General features: G+C 45.8%; 2 protein-coding genes across 3 annotated transcripts; one reads left to right on the forward strand and one right to left on the reverse strand.

Annotated features, from left to right (window-relative positions):
* The first annotated feature begins 2,543 nt into the window (after nucleotides 1-2,543).
* On the forward strand, nucleotides 2,544-6,165 carry LOC123071014 (pentatricopeptide repeat-containing protein At1g09900). Of its 2 annotated transcripts, XM_044494473.1 has the most exons (5): nucleotides 2,544-4,655; nucleotides 4,783-4,851; nucleotides 5,213-5,440; nucleotides 5,572-5,705; nucleotides 5,845-6,165. In XM_044494473.1, the coding sequence occupies exon 1, from the start codon at nucleotides 2,645-2,647 to the stop codon at nucleotides 4,652-4,654; it is 2,010 nt and encodes a 669-aa protein (XP_044350408.1). In that variant the 5' UTR covers nucleotides 2,544-2,644; the 3' UTR covers nucleotide 4,655; nucleotides 4,783-4,851; nucleotides 5,213-5,440; nucleotides 5,572-5,705; nucleotides 5,845-6,165. The 2 variants fall into 2 exon arrangements, with proteins under 2 accessions (XP_044350408.1, XP_044350406.1); XM_044494471.1 differs by having other exon boundaries at nucleotides 2,544-4,897.
* Nucleotides 6,166-6,915: 750 nt separating this feature from the next.
* LOC123071015 (diacylglycerol kinase 5) lies at nucleotides 6,916-13,527 on the reverse strand. The gene is made up of 13 exons (XM_044494474.1): nucleotides 13,245-13,527; nucleotides 11,563-11,773; nucleotides 11,325-11,447; nucleotides 11,079-11,207; nucleotides 10,578-10,663; nucleotides 10,364-10,487; nucleotides 9,702-9,750; nucleotides 9,271-9,353; nucleotides 9,101-9,168; nucleotides 8,836-8,910; nucleotides 7,757-7,844; nucleotides 7,520-7,639; nucleotides 6,916-7,380 (listed from the first exon to the last, which is right to left on the reverse strand). Exons 2-13 carry the CDS (start codon nucleotides 11,758-11,760, stop codon nucleotides 7,054-7,056), a joined length of 1,470 nt encoding a protein of 489 aa, XP_044350409.1. The 5' UTR covers nucleotides 11,761-11,773; nucleotides 13,245-13,527; the 3' UTR covers nucleotides 6,916-7,053.
* Nucleotides 13,528-15,098: the final 1,571 nt, after the last annotated feature.

Here is a 15,098-nt window from a genome sequence, read left to right on the forward strand (position 1 = left end):
TGGGCCCCGATCTGTTTGCGACTTCGTGCAACTCCTGTAGTTGTTTTTTGAGCTGCTGAATCTCGCGCCTCACATTCCCGAAGTGTGTCCGATCCCAGGTTGTCAGATCTGATGACAGGGACTGAAGCTTTGCACTGCATGCCAGGACAGAATCTGCCTCCACGCTAGTCCACGCCGCTTGCACCATCGGCTGCAGCCCTGGGTCGCGTTCCCACGCCAATTCGTATTTAAAGGACTTCGGGGCCCGCCTGCATGCAGATTCATGCAGAATCTGTACATAGATTGGTACGTGGTCACTTGATGCTACTGTTTTGTGCTCAAGTGAGGTTGATGGGAAAGCTATGGACCAGGCCGGGTTTACCACCCCACGATCGAGTCTCACTCGTCTATAAGTCCCTCCTGCTACTTTTTTCTCAAAGGTCCAGTCAGTACCACTATAACCTATATCCATTAGGCCACATGTATCGAGTGCTTCTCTAAACGCGTCCATCTGCGCTTGGCTTCTGCTGCCCACTCCATCGTGCTCGTGAGCGTGTAGCACTTCATTGAAATCTCCTAGTACCATCCATGACACGTCACCTGCACCCACAATTCCACGGAGCATGTCCCATGTTCTGTATCTTTCACTAACTTGAGCTTCACCATAAACGAAAGTGACCCTTATTTTCACATCAGCTAGTTCATGAATAAGTGCATCAATATGGTACTGCGAGTAACCAAGAATCTCAAGCTTTATTTCTTCATTCCAGAAAATTCCTAGACCTCCACTTCTCCCCGAACTACTAACGGCAAAGCTCTTATCAAAACCTAGAGAGCCCACCATATTCTCAACTCTCGTTCCCTCTATTTGAGTCTCAAGAATGCAAAGTACAGAGGGGGCATGTTGCTTCGCTAGGTCACGAAGCTCTTGAACTGCCGCGGGTTTGCCAGCCCCACGGCAGTTCCAACAAAGTAGACTCATTGCGCCTGGCGCGACCCCGCTTGGGGGCCCGCCAATCGCGCATCAAGGTTTTTAGGTACACTTGTGTTCTTTCCATTGGTTTTTTCGGCCGTCATCGCGCTGAGCTTGTTCCTCTTCGGCTCCTGTCTTGGGGGAGGACTGGGTGGAATTTCAGAGGTTGCTGGCGAAGAGGTGCTTGAGTCCCCTATAGCTGCCGGCAGTAGCAACAGGGCCGTCTGGTCTTCAGTAGCCGCTGACACCCTTTTCCTGTTTCTGTCTCCCTCCTCCATTGCCACATCCATTGGAGCGGCAAAAGCATCTTTTTCATTGGTGTCAGCCGTGTTCATATTACCACGGCCACGCCCTCTTCCTGATCGACCTCCACGGCCTCCTCCTCGGCCCCCTCTTACTCCATAGCCATCTCCTGATCCCCGGCCTTCCCCTGGGCCACTGCCCGGTCCCTTGAACCAGGTGGCCTTCAAATCTTTGAACACCAGCGCCTTTGGTTGATGAACTCCGTCGCCACACTCTTTGAAGAGATGTCCGATGTACCCGCAAACGGCACACAAATCCGGGAGCCGTTCGTATTTAACTCTGAATATCTCCCTGTGCATGGAATCCTTCTTTTTCACCACCAAGGAGACATCGTTTTTGAGAGGCTTGGTGACGTCTATTTTCACACGAACACGTGCGAAATTGCCTTCGAAATCTTGGGATCTTGGTTCAGCATAGATGAACTCTCCCACAGTTGAGGACAGCGCTTTGATCTTTGGGAAAAAACCATCTGGGAAGTCATGGATCTGAATCCATATATCAATCTTGTTGAGCTCAATAGTTGACGGTTTTGTGTATCCATCATACGGCGCAAGAACCACCGCTTTCCCCTTGAAGTTCCATGGTCCTTCCTCCATCACGCGTTCCCAGTCGCCCAGGCATCCGAATTGCATCGTGTAGAGGTTATCTTCAAGTGGCCGTATCTTCACCACCTTCGCCAAATCCCAAGTGACCCGCATGTTCCTATAGAACCAGTACTGACTATAAGCCTTCTCCGTGTGAACCCTGGCTATGGCCATCCACCGGGTCGCCTCCTCTGGCAGCTCATCATCCTCGATCACCACGTCCTGGAGATCATCCTCCTTCAACCCTAATTCGTCCATCATTGCTTCCAAGTCTGTCATGCCGCTCCCCGATCCTGAAGAAGCGTCCTCCATATTCCCTTGCCCGAGGTGTTGGTCCGCGGGCGGTAGAAACCCTACTGGCCCCTTCACACATAACTCCTATCACGCACCAAACAGAGGATTGGGAATAAAATGACTTATCCCATGTCTAATCTCGGCCCAACTCCCTGCTCTAAACTCCCATTCCCCTTCCCAAACATTGCCAAACACGCTGAGGAAAAGGGTTGGAGATGGTCTAAGATCACCGGTGCACGACTTGTGAGTTCGAGGACTGAGTCATCACCAACGACCGTAGACAAAATCGGATCGAGCCAACGGGTGAGGCGTGAGCATGAGTCAACGGTGAAGTACGTAGATTTACCGCTCCAATCGTATCAGACGGCAGGCGTTAATCTATCTCATCTCATCCGGTCCCGCCCAATCTCCCTCCCACCCCGAACTCCGATCGAGGCGATGCCCCCCACACCACACGTCCGCGACCGCGACGCCGCGACGCTACCGCCACCACCACCGCCACTACCCGGCCATGGCCACGCTGCTCCCCTCGTTTCCGCACGCCCTCTCCAAGCCCCGCCACCTCCACCACCACTCCCACGTCGCCGCCGCCTCCGCCAGGCCCGAGGCCCCCAGCCCCGCCTCCGCGGCCCCCGCCAGCTCCCGCCTCCGCCGCCTCATCGCGCGCGACGACCTCGCCGAGGCCGCGCGCCTCGTCGAGACCTCCTCCTCCCGCGGCGAGGCGCCCGACGTCTACCTCTGCACCAAGCTCATCCGCAACCTCTGCCGCCGAGGCCGCACCTCCGACGCCGCGCGCGTCCTCCGCACCGCCGAGGCCTCCGGCGCCCCGGTCGACGTCTTTGCCTACAACACCCTCGTCGCCGGCTACTGCCGCTACGGCCGCCTCGACGCCGCGCGCCGCCTCATCGCCGAAATGCCCGTCCCGCCCGACGCCTACACCTACACGCCCATCATCCGGGGCCTCTGCGACCGCGGCAGGGTCGGCGACGCGCTCGCCCTGCTCGACGATATGCTCCAGCGCGGCTGCCAGCCCAGCGTCGTCACCTACACCGTCCTCCTCGAGGCTGTGTGCAAGAGCAGCGGCTTCGGAGAGGCCATGAACGTCCTCGACGAGATGCGTGCCAAGGGCTGCACGCCTAACATTGTCACCTACAACGTCATCATCAACGGCATGTGCAGGGAGGGCCGCGTCGACGATGCCAGGGAGATCTTGAACCGGCTGTCGTCTTATGGCTTCGAGCCCGACATCGTCAGCTACACCACTGTGCTCAAGGGCCTGTGTGCTGCTAGGCGGTGGGACGACGTCAAGGTGCTCTTTGCTGAGATGGTGGAGAAGAATTGCGTGCCGAATGAGGTTACCTTTGACATGCTAGTCAGATTCTTCTGTCGTGGGGGTATGGTGGAGAGGGCAATCGAAGTTCTTCAGCAAATGTCACAGCATGGATGCACACCCAACACTACCTTGTGCAACATTGTCATAAACGCTATGTGTAAACAAGGTCGTGTGGATGATGCCTATGACTTCTTGAACAACATGGGCATGTATGGGTGCAATCCTGATACCATTAGCTATACTACTGTGCTAAGGGGCTTGTGTCGCTCCGGACGATGGGAGCATGCCAAGGAGCTATTGCCGGAGATGGTCCTAAAGAACTGTCCCCCAAATGAGGTTACATTCAATACATTCATATGTATCTTGTGCCAGAAAGGATTGATTGAGCAAGCTATCAAGCTTATTGAACTGATGCCAGAGTATGGATGTTCAGTGGGTATTGTCACATACAACGCTCTTGTCCATGGCTTCTGTGTGCAAGGGCGTGTTGATAGTGCTCTTGAGTTGTTTAACAATCTTCCATGTGAGCCCAACACCATTACATACACTACGTTGTTGACAGGCTTGTGCCATACCGAGCAGCTGGATGCTGCTGCAGAGCTCTTGGCTGAGATGATTCAGAAGGATTGCCCTCTAAATGCAGTGACTTTCAACGTACTTGTGAGTTTCTTCTGTCAAAAAGGGTTTGTCGAGGAAGCAATCGAACTTGTGTATCAAATGATGGAGCATGGTTGCACCCCTAACCTGATCACATTTAATACTTTACTCGATGGGATCACCAAGGATTGCAACTCAGAAGAAGCGCTGGAGCTATTGCATGGTTTGGTCAGTAAGGGGGTATCCCTAGATACGATAACCTACTCTTCAGTCGTTGATGTCCTCTCAAGAGAAGATAGAACTGAAGAAGCCATTCAGATGTTTCATGCCGTGCAAGATATGGGGATGAGACCAAAAGCTGGGATGTATAACAAGATACTGTTCGCCCTCTGTAAAAGATGTGAAACAGATCAGGCTATTGAATTTTTTGCTTATATGGTGTCTAACGGTTGCATGCCTAACGAGTCGACCTACATTATACTCATTGAAGGCCTTGCCCATGAGGGTATGTTGAAGGAGGCACGATATGTACTGAGTGAGTTGTATGCGAAAGGAGTTCTAAGCAAGAGTTTACTTGAAGACCAGCACTAAGGTTGTGGTTCACACTCTGCATATGCCTTATTACTGAAGAGTGAGAAAGAAAATTGTGCATATGCCTTGAGTCATGAGGCTTTGGTGCTTATTAAATTCTGCTGAGTCTCCATGGGCCTCACTTTCAGCAAGCTGGAATCGGGTGGCATGTTTTATGTGTGTGCTTCAAGCTACAATGATCCATAAAGATGGGATAGGTGAGCAGTACAAACACAGAAATCATGAGGATGAACTTTCTTCCAGGTGTCTTAGTTTTGACTTTTAACTGCGGGATTGCAGAACAGAGATATATTATGTTCTTGAAACTTTCTCTCTCCTAGTTCACTAGATGTGTTACCTTATTTCCCTCGTTATATATTTGAGCTGCCTTTCAAAAATAAGAACCCAGCATATTTTGTGCTTAATTAGTTGTACACCTTCAAATTACCCTGTTAGCATGTAGATTTATTTTAGATATCAAAACTTTTTACACTATCATATGCTTTGTTACTCTAAATATTTTATATTCGAGTAGTCTTCGGTTGTAGAAATCTCACTAACAGAAGTTATCTTGTTCAGGTTTTTTAAGTGTGAAGACCAAGGAAATCAAAAGGACGGTCTGCAGGATAACACAAGCAAATAAGATAAAAGCATGTTCATACTTATAACGGCCTAATAAAAGATACAGGCCAATAAAGTTTCTTAGAAACACTTCTCAGTTTCAGCAGTTTGAGACTAAATTGTTGAATTATTTGACTATACTTCTCCGTGTGTATAAACATTTTGGTTTGTCTTCCATGAGCAATGGTATGTGCACAATTGCTTTCCTTTCAGGGCCTTGTTAACTATGCTTTTCTTGTACATTCTGAATATCTATTTTTATCTAGTAGTTTGAATTATGGACTAAGTGGTCCTCGATGAATCATGTTTCTGCCTAGGTTTCCCTGACTGAATATTCACATGTCAAAAGAGTACTGCAAGTGAGGAAAATATAATGTCAGCTGGATCTATTTTTAATCTATGAACAGGCTATCTACGCGTACCAATTTCATCATCAAGAATTTGCATATTGGTAAGCACATTGGCTCTTTTCACTGGATGTATGTTTATAGCATCTCATTTGATCCTTTGAGATTAGAAATTCAGAATCTATCACGTGCTTTATCCTCAGGTTTGGTGTCAGGTTCTCATGTTGTTTTCTACATCTGCAGGTGAAACCACAGGGCATGATGTGAGATACCATTCACAGGTTGGCTGTTGTTAGAACACCTATACCCATCGTTGTCTGCAGCAAAGGGCACAGGTTCAGAGTGAACCTCATGTTCTTTTTTTGGCTTCAAAGTTGGAACCGCAGTTCGATGGCTCATAAGTCATATATGATGGTTCATCACTTACCAGTTATACCTATACTGCTTTAGTGTCCACGGTGACATGGGCGCATTGCAGGACTAACCAAAACTACCGTATATATCCTTCAAGATTTGGTTCAGTTTGTTGCATGTTGATTGGTTCTAATTCATCTGTTCAAAGCATCATATGTAAGTTCACTGGGCTCTGTTTTAAAATTAGTTCCACAAAACCATTTAAATGAAGGAAAAACAGGACGCAAGCAAGCTGGTAATAGGAAATCAAGATAGACTTACATCACATTACATTTTGCTGAGCTTCTACCTCGTGTTTATAGGATTATTATGTAGCTTGTCTGCAACGGTTCAGAGCTGGGCAATGACAAAATGTATTTCTAGTCAGTAGCCTGCACATAAACAAGCAACTCTTCCATGTGATCATCAGGCATCTTTGGATTCAAGACATTTACAGAGTTCCGTAGTACTTCTATTAAGAAGATATTTTCTCTATGGAGGGTCCTTGTACCAAATGAATGATACCACCAAAATTCCTATGGACTGTTCTTTTTACAGACCTAATCCTTTATTAGGAATCATAGCGAGAGGTTACATTTCATGCTTTGTGTTTTCTCTCTTCGGATCCATGTATAGCATCCGAAAGGCCATGTAGGTAAATATTGTAGGATTTAGGGAGCCATGACAACCATTTTTCTATAATCGGGAGCCATCTCCTGCAGTTTTATTATCTTGCTTAGATCAAACTTGTTGTCTTACGGCCATGACAAATTACGGTTTATATAAGGTTAAAAACTTTATGAGTTATGACTGTTGTTTCTTGGTTTATGTGTTGCCACCTTACTGGAGACTGCAGAGGAGCGGAGAAATTGGGTTGGTTAGTGCTTATGATGACTGTCAGTAAGTAAACCCACTGCACCATACGCCACAACAACTTTGCCATACACAAACAGCCTTGCCAGCAAAAGGATCTTACAGGGGCAACGTCCACTGCTCCACAAAATCAGTGCAACGATCTATCTCCTACGCAGGACAAACTGTACAGGCCCAAATAGAGATTCAAGCTTCTACTGTTTTTTTCACATCATTCATGTACCGGAACGACAAGGCGGCGCCGAAGTTCCTCCGCTCCTCTGTGAAGTCATCGTCCGAGTCATCGCTGGAGCTGGAATCTGTGCAGGCTGTTGCCATACCAGGGGAGTCATTGATGCCTTTAGCTATACAGTCTTTGGTCGCGAGCATCTTGACCTGCCCAGCGTGGGATATCTCCACGACCACCTTGCCGTCATCCTCCTGTGGAAGAGGCTGCTTCCAGGGCTCACCGTCGATTCTCATGTAGGCATGGTCAGTTGCACCCCGGTGAAATTTGAATCGGACACGATGGGCCTGGGAAGGAATAGGATTTCAGTATCCATCAAGTAGTTTAATTTAAACTGAACACATAAACATTCGACTGATGACAAGTCCATAGCTTTACATTTTAGGACTGAGGTATATAACACACAACCTACGTTTTATTATTTACCTGAGCAAGACGAGTGCCATGGCCTTTCGGAGATAACAAAACAAGGCCATGCCAAGCATCTTTGAAACCCACAATCTCCAGAAGGCCATCATCCACAAGTGGAGGCAGTACCAAGTCTCTCTGCAATAGTATAATTTAAGATTTTAGGTATTATTAAGAGAAAGATGTTTAAAGTGCAATAGCAGCACAAATTGTTGCTATACTAGGAATGATGTTAGCATCATGTGTTATACTTACTTTTCTTTGCTTCCTCTTACTTGGTGTTCCCCAGGGATTCAGTCCACCAGAGAAGCTGGGTAAATTGAGACAGACAATGGACCTGATACTGCATTTGCATAAAAACCTGTTCAGAACATCACGTAGTAGTCCCATATTTTGAAGAAGAATTCTGACATCATATCGTTAAGAGCAATCAACTCATCCGTTTCCAAATATTTGGCGCTGCTTTTGACTTTTGCATGATCTTTCAAGTTAAACGTTGGCACCTGTTTTGTATTAATGCATTTATGGAATGTCATGGAAGTGAATGGTAAAACAACATTTGTTTATAAATGTATTTTAACATAATCAAAGTAAATACTTGGAAAAATACGATTCGTCAAAGTTTTCTAGGTTTGACTGTTCAAAACCAGGCGAGTATTCAGAAACGTAGTACTCCTTCCGTCCCAAAATAAGTGTCTCGAGCTTAGTATAACTTTGTACTAGAGCTAGTACAAAGGTAAGACAATTATTTTGGGACGGAGGGAGTAATAAATTAGGGAAGATTCTACAAGAGATGTAAGTAGGATCCAAGTATGATGTGTCGACTATTAGTGAAATCCTCCAGCCTATTAAACTTGATAGCATTTGTATGCGTACGCAATGCATGTTTCTAGCAATATATATTGATAAAAAATATACTTAAGAACATATAAAATGTAAATGTTTCTGTTCTTTTCTCGTGAAATACTTCAAAGAACAAATATATGGATTGAGCTAAATCAAAACCCAGAAAACCTGTAATCAAGAAGCAATTAATGAGGTTGATTAGGAATTAACTATACCCTAGGTGTGTGGTTAAGTAAAATGGAACGTCCAAGTACAGTGTGAGCTGTTGATGAGAGATTTGATGGTTTAGATCAAGAGTATCCACAACTTTTGCAAGAAGCACCGACAAGTGGCCTCGTTTATGCTGCACCTTGTTTTTTACAGAAACAGTTGTGCTATAACTGAAACTTCAAAGTCCCATCCATGATCAAAGATGAGAACATACTCTCCTAAACACTGACATGGGCACACAATTTCAATACCGAAAAAGGGGAGCACAATAGAATTACCTCTGTGGAATTTCCAAGGTTTCCCATTTTCCAGATTTCTTCATTATCTTTACCTTTGCAAGGTGAGCAATATTCCTGTTATCCAGTGGAAGGCATCCAAGAATGATGTGAGCCGAATGCAATGTCATTAAGAAACCTTGACTATTAGCCAAATGGAATACTAATAAGAAACCTTGACTATTTGTTCAAATGTAAAAGTATTGAGTTTGTGACGAACATTTTTTAAAAAATCCCATACCCTAGTTAGTGCCAAACAAGTAATTACCGTGACATTGGATGGCTTAAAGAGGCACAGAACCATCCTTGTGTGCATGCCAGCTTCAAATACTGTTTCTGCACAACAGATCCAAAAGAGGTTGGTTTCAAGAGAGAAACTAAAAGCAGGCAGTGAATGCAAAAATAAAGTGAAAGAAATTGCACAGATGCTTAGTTGACCTGATTAGACAACTGATTCTTGAATTTCTCTGGGTGCAATTTCCTCTGAGAATGAAATGCATAAGACACTTGTGCATCCATTCCTGTGACAGTATGAAAGTTTCTTTCAGCTTTTGGCCATCTTCTAAAAAAAGAACGATCCTCCTCATCGATTTCCTTTAAAGAAACCGGTACAGAACAAGATTCTTACAGGAATTAAGCAAATAAAAAAGGCAAAAGCAGTTCAACTTGATGCTAATTATTACGCAAAAAGCAGCCAAAAGTATGATCCCTCAAGGGTCTACAGCAAACAGCAAGTAAACATAAGCCTTTGGCTATTTAGCTAAACAACCTTTTGTTCTTCTCTTTCTGCTCAATTTTGTAAAAGAACAAGAATCGATTAAAAAATCAATCACCAACATATAAAATACACTTAGAAAAAGAAAACTCACCCATACTGAAATAATTCCAAAACCCTCCACGATATGTGTAAGAATATTCCTGGAACAAATAAAAAAATAAGGTTATGCACATACTATGGGAACTCACATGATTTATAAGGTTCATTTTATCTTCTTCAATAGTTGACATTCCCAATTCAATTTACAGATGGGGAAACATATGGAGCAAGTACACTGAGGTTTTTTAACATCCACGAAAGAAACATTATAACTAAGTCACATTTATGGATTTAAAATGTATAGATTATTTTGAAAACCTAGCGACTATTATAGAAAAGTATCAGACCACAAGCAAGAAGTTATAGTTTCAGCAGGAACGCTCTGGTCATCTTTGTTAGATACTCCCTCAGTTCACTTTTATAAGTCATTTCAGACAACTAAAAATAGGCTGCTTTGCATGCTGTCTGAAATGTCTTCAAGGACTTATAAAAGTGAACAGAGGGAGTAACAACTATTTCAGATATTTGTCTAAACTATCACACTCACACAACAAATATGTATAATGAAGGTTATGATGGTGTTCTTTTCTGAAAATTCATAACAGCCTACCAGAAAACAAACTCATTTGAAAAGAAGAACACAACAACTAAGTTAACACAAAATTATGAATAGGTGAGTTATACATAAAACTAATCCACATATTCAGTAGTTACCATATCTTCTGGATCTGTCTTTGGCACACGGTGAAATGCATGCAGAGAATGCGGCAAATCAGAAGGAGCAATTGGATCGCAAGGAGAACGTTTTGGGCATTTCATTCTCATAACAGTATGCCAGCTGAAACAGTGTAGTTATAACAATGTTAGATAACATCCAGATGAAGATCACATACAGAAGTATCGTGAAAACTGTAGAAAAGAAACCGACCTATCAATGTTTATCTCTCTTGCTTCTTTTACCAACTTTAGGAAGGATATGACAGATTCACGATCTGTGCCAGGATTTCTCTTGCCCTGCAAACCAATTTCGCGCTACTATTGAGTTGACAGCACATCATATAAAGTATTGTACAGTATAGCAACTAACACATATAGATGACATCACAAAAGGCAAGTTAACGAGGAGTGCCTTAATGCCCACCAGAAGAAAGATTGTCTATCTAAGTTCAAAATGGAAAATGCCACGGATCTATGGCACTAACATCAACTACTTAAGTTGAAGATGACAACACTTTTTTTAACCAAAGATGGTAAATTTCGTTTACGCACTGCAAAAAGGATAAATATTTAAATCAAACGTTTTAGGTCATACTGTCGAGTAAAAGCAGGTCTAACAGATAAGGCTCATGCAAGTATAACACGCTGCGGTAGTATAAGAAGATCCATCAGGAACAAGATTGTTTCAGTTAACTACTTCCGAAGTACATACCCATCCAAAAGAATATGGCAGGTTATTTCCAGTTCCAAGGGGAACTGTAGCGACGGGAGGTGGATGAACTAGCTTGAGATCAGATACAACTCCAAGCAACCAACCGGCTGTTCCATCGCCTCCAGCAACCTAATTAAATTTCCATGATAATAATATGTAAGTTCAGCCTGTTCAAACAACGAACACGAAATATGATGGTCAAAACATTAGCAGGATATTTGGAGAGCAATGCCTATCTGCACTCACTATTAGCCTCAATCTCCTAAGGATTTCAGAAGCAAGAGTATCCCCATCACGCTTGAGCCTTTCCACGTTGCTGTATAGTTTGTGTAAGACTTTGTCTGGAGTTTCATCAAGTAGATCAAACACCTGCAATTCAGAAATTTAGAAATTGCCCCAAATCAATATATTTATCTCTGGCGGTAAAAATGCATGGGTACTGTAATAATGAACAAGTACATCTTGTAAACTTGAAAATATGTACCTGAGCATGATTGAGAAGCTTGCGATATGTGACAAGTAAATTATGTCCAAGTTGCCCGCCACTTCGGGTGTTGATAAAAACAATAACTGGACAGCTGGGTATGTGAGAAACTTGCTCCACCGAGGACTCTGGCATGAAGATATAGGTCGGAATGTAGAATTCTTTCAGCATGTTATTTTTCTCGAAACTGTTCTCCATTTGAGCTTGCTACCTGCAATGTTAATGCATCATCATTACAACAGTATTAGGACCACGCATCATTTGCATGGCAATTAATGTAATAACTAGCCCCTTGCCCCACTTGTGGTTCTGCGGGTCAAATTTTATAAGTAACTTTCAGATTTAAATTGGGCACATATTTTGCTGAAACAGACGCTGCACTGCGTTAATTTGCTCGGCACAACTAAAAATCAACTTTAAAAATCATGGGTGCAGTTCTGTCTTGGTAAGGTCTTGCACGCACCCTTTGTATTCAAATAAATAAATGGTTTGAAGGTGATAATATCATGTAACTACTGTATGATGACTGAGATTCGGCAAAACTTGTGTAGTTTCAGCTGCTTGGACGTCGCTTATATCAGGTAAGACCTTCAGTTTCTGTGTGACAAGGACATAGCCCTTCCAGTGAAGGAGATAGATGAGGGGTCCCTGTCATCCTTGGAACGAATCATTGCAGTGTTAATTACGTATCAATTAATGTCACCGTACAATTGACGATCTGGAATAATCGAAGCAAACGAGCCACCAATGGTCCCAAATCATCATTCGTATAATGCCCGAATGGAAAACTGTAAAGCTGACGCAAGTTTCACGCAGCGACTTGAAGTTACAAAACAGAGTGGTGCTAACTATTAGTAGTGGTAAATTTGGACAGTAAAAACAAATCAAAGATTTCAATATGTTGAAAAAATGTGAAGATCCAGAGTTATAGCACAAGCATAACCCATGATTCAATCCCTATCGTCTCAGCAAACAAAGAAACCTATAGACTGAAGGGATGCATAATTTGCCTGAACTGTCTCAAAACTGGGATTTGTGTGTGTTATCCGTGTCATGCAAATGTAATTGGGGGGACGGTGAGCCTCATAATTCGAAAGGGGAAAAGGAACAAAACTGGAAGCACGGATGACACGTTCGAGCTGCAAATCAAATTCACTGACGTATCGTGGATAGAAGAAACAAGAAACACTGGTTATTAGCAAAGGGAAAAAAATAGTGTGCTATGACAAAATAACGCAACCCTTAAAAATAGTGTGCTATGACAAAAATAGTGTGCTATAGCGATTGTACACTAATTTCATTTACTAGCAAGACATTGCTCATGCTAATTAAATCAGTGGATACTGGCAAGATACAACATGAAGAAGAAGAAATTGACCCGAATCACAAACAGGATACGGGAAAAAGATACGGTAATCGCGGAGCACCGAGCCAATAACCAAGCAACAAAAAAATGCATGCAGATGAAGGAACGGCACTGCATTCCGATTTTGGTAATAACAAGGCATTAAAAGACCCTTTCCAAAAAAAGACAGGCGCGTTTACCCGGCCGAATCCTAGGAACCCCGAAATTCCCGCTTGGTACCATATCAGGAAAGCAAACCAAGCAAGCAATTCTACATGGACACAACGACGCAAGATCAATTAATAACCGGAGGAGCCTCTATCACTCTGTCTCTCACCTGCGCGAAGAAGGCGAATCGCTTGAAGGAACCGCAGTGGACGGCACCGAAAGAAAGAAGGGGCTGGGCGTGGCAGTGTGGAACGTCGGAAGCCACCAGGAGCGTCGGCGGCCGGAGGAGGAATATGATTCCTCCCCTCCCCTGCCTTGCCCTCGCCTCCCCTGCCCTCCCAGCAGCGAGGAGGAGGAGGAGCGGTGCGGCGAGCTCCCGAGGAGGGAGGGAGGGAGGGAGGAAGGAAGGGGGGGAATTGATTTGGTTGAAATTGGGATTCCGCGGGGGGCTGGGCGCGTGTTATAAAGCGGCATGCGATGGGCCCCGACGCGTGGCTTGTATTTACGGGACCCCCCACCGCGGGCGGGGCCAGCCAAAGGGGATGCTACGATGGGGCCAAATCAAAGGCTAGTCGGTAGCTCCCGGCCTCAGGCTCACTCCCACGGTGACACAACACGCTCGGTCGCCTCTACGCGTGTTGCAGTTCCATGCGTGCCTGGCCCAATGGGAGTTGGTTTGGTACTTTCGTCGGGGGTGGGGGTGGGTGATTCGTGGAATCTCTCTTTCTCTTTCTCTGCCTGCCCATCTCATCTTATCTGGTGGTCGGATTAGTTTGTTTGTTTGAGCCACCAGGTCCGATGGTGGTGCCCATGGCGTACGTCTTCCCGGGGAAGCCGTGGCCGGAGCTGGAAGGGATCCCGTTCCGTGTGCGGGAGGAAAGGGAATCCCGTCCCGCCGCGGGCAGCGGTCTCGCCCGGCCGCTCCGATTCTTCAGGTGAGGGACTGCGGTCCGGCACGGGCACGCGCGGCCGTGTGCACGCTCCCTGGGTCCTCGTGCTTTTCCTCTGCGAGCGGCCGGCGGCGGCGGCGTGGTGGGTGCGTCGTTGATCGGGCCGGCCAGGTCAGAACAACGGGGCAGTGTCGCCTCTCCCAGGGCATCAGAATCTTGGCATGGCAGCCTAGCAGGTCTTTGCCGGCCCGGCAGCTCCACGTGATCAGGGTCCTATATTCGCTGCTCATACGCCGCTGGTAGTTCCATTCCACCACGTGACCAGGGTGTGGTGAGGGTCCTATATTCAGCCGCTGGCTGCTGCGTGGGGGTCTGTGGTCGACGTTCAACATTCTTGCTCGTCGGGGTGTATGGTGTGTGGTAGGTATTCTTCAACGTCCCAACATTCCAAGTGTGCGCTCCCGGTTTCCCTCCAAAAAGCTAGCCCGTGCACACCGCACCAAACTTGCATGCTCAAACCCCGGTCCAGATTCGAGAAGCGTCCGTCCGTGTCCTGCTAGGACGATATGACGAGCAACAAACTTGTAAGGTGAGCGTCAGGAAACTGTCCTGTCGATTTTATTGTGAAAAATGAAATCGCATGGGAGAAAGGAGCAGCGGAGCACCGCATCGGCTTGGAAAAGAAACCTCAGTGAACATGCAACGACGACGTGACGACGCTTCGGTCTAGGAAGAAAGGACCCGAGCGCCGACGAGCGACCGACCGACCGACGTCTAATCGCGGGGGCAGGCTTTAGGGGCGCTTTCGACGTCGGACTGTTGCATCGGCGCATCACACCACGCCACCGGACAGAGATCACGCTGCGACTTGCGGCTATGCATCAGCCACTCAAACACCATCCAACGGATAGCGGCCATCCAAAGTACAAACACCCCACACTTGATGCTCGGTCCATCCAGCGCAGCACAGCCGAAACAAACATCAGTTTTTCTAAGCCCAACTCGAACGCGCGACCCCGTCATGTCCACCCGCTTGGGTTCGGGATAATTGGACAAAGCAGACCTTCCATCGCGCACCCCCATACTGTCCGTCCACGTTCGTTTGGGGTACACGAACAAAGCATGCCTTCCAA

This window comes from Triticum aestivum, chromosome 3B (assembly GCF_018294505.1).
Source record: "Triticum aestivum cultivar Chinese Spring chromosome 3B, IWGSC CS RefSeq v2.1, whole genome shotgun sequence".
Lineage (NCBI taxonomy): Eukaryota > Viridiplantae > Streptophyta > Magnoliopsida > Poales > Poaceae > Triticum > Triticum aestivum.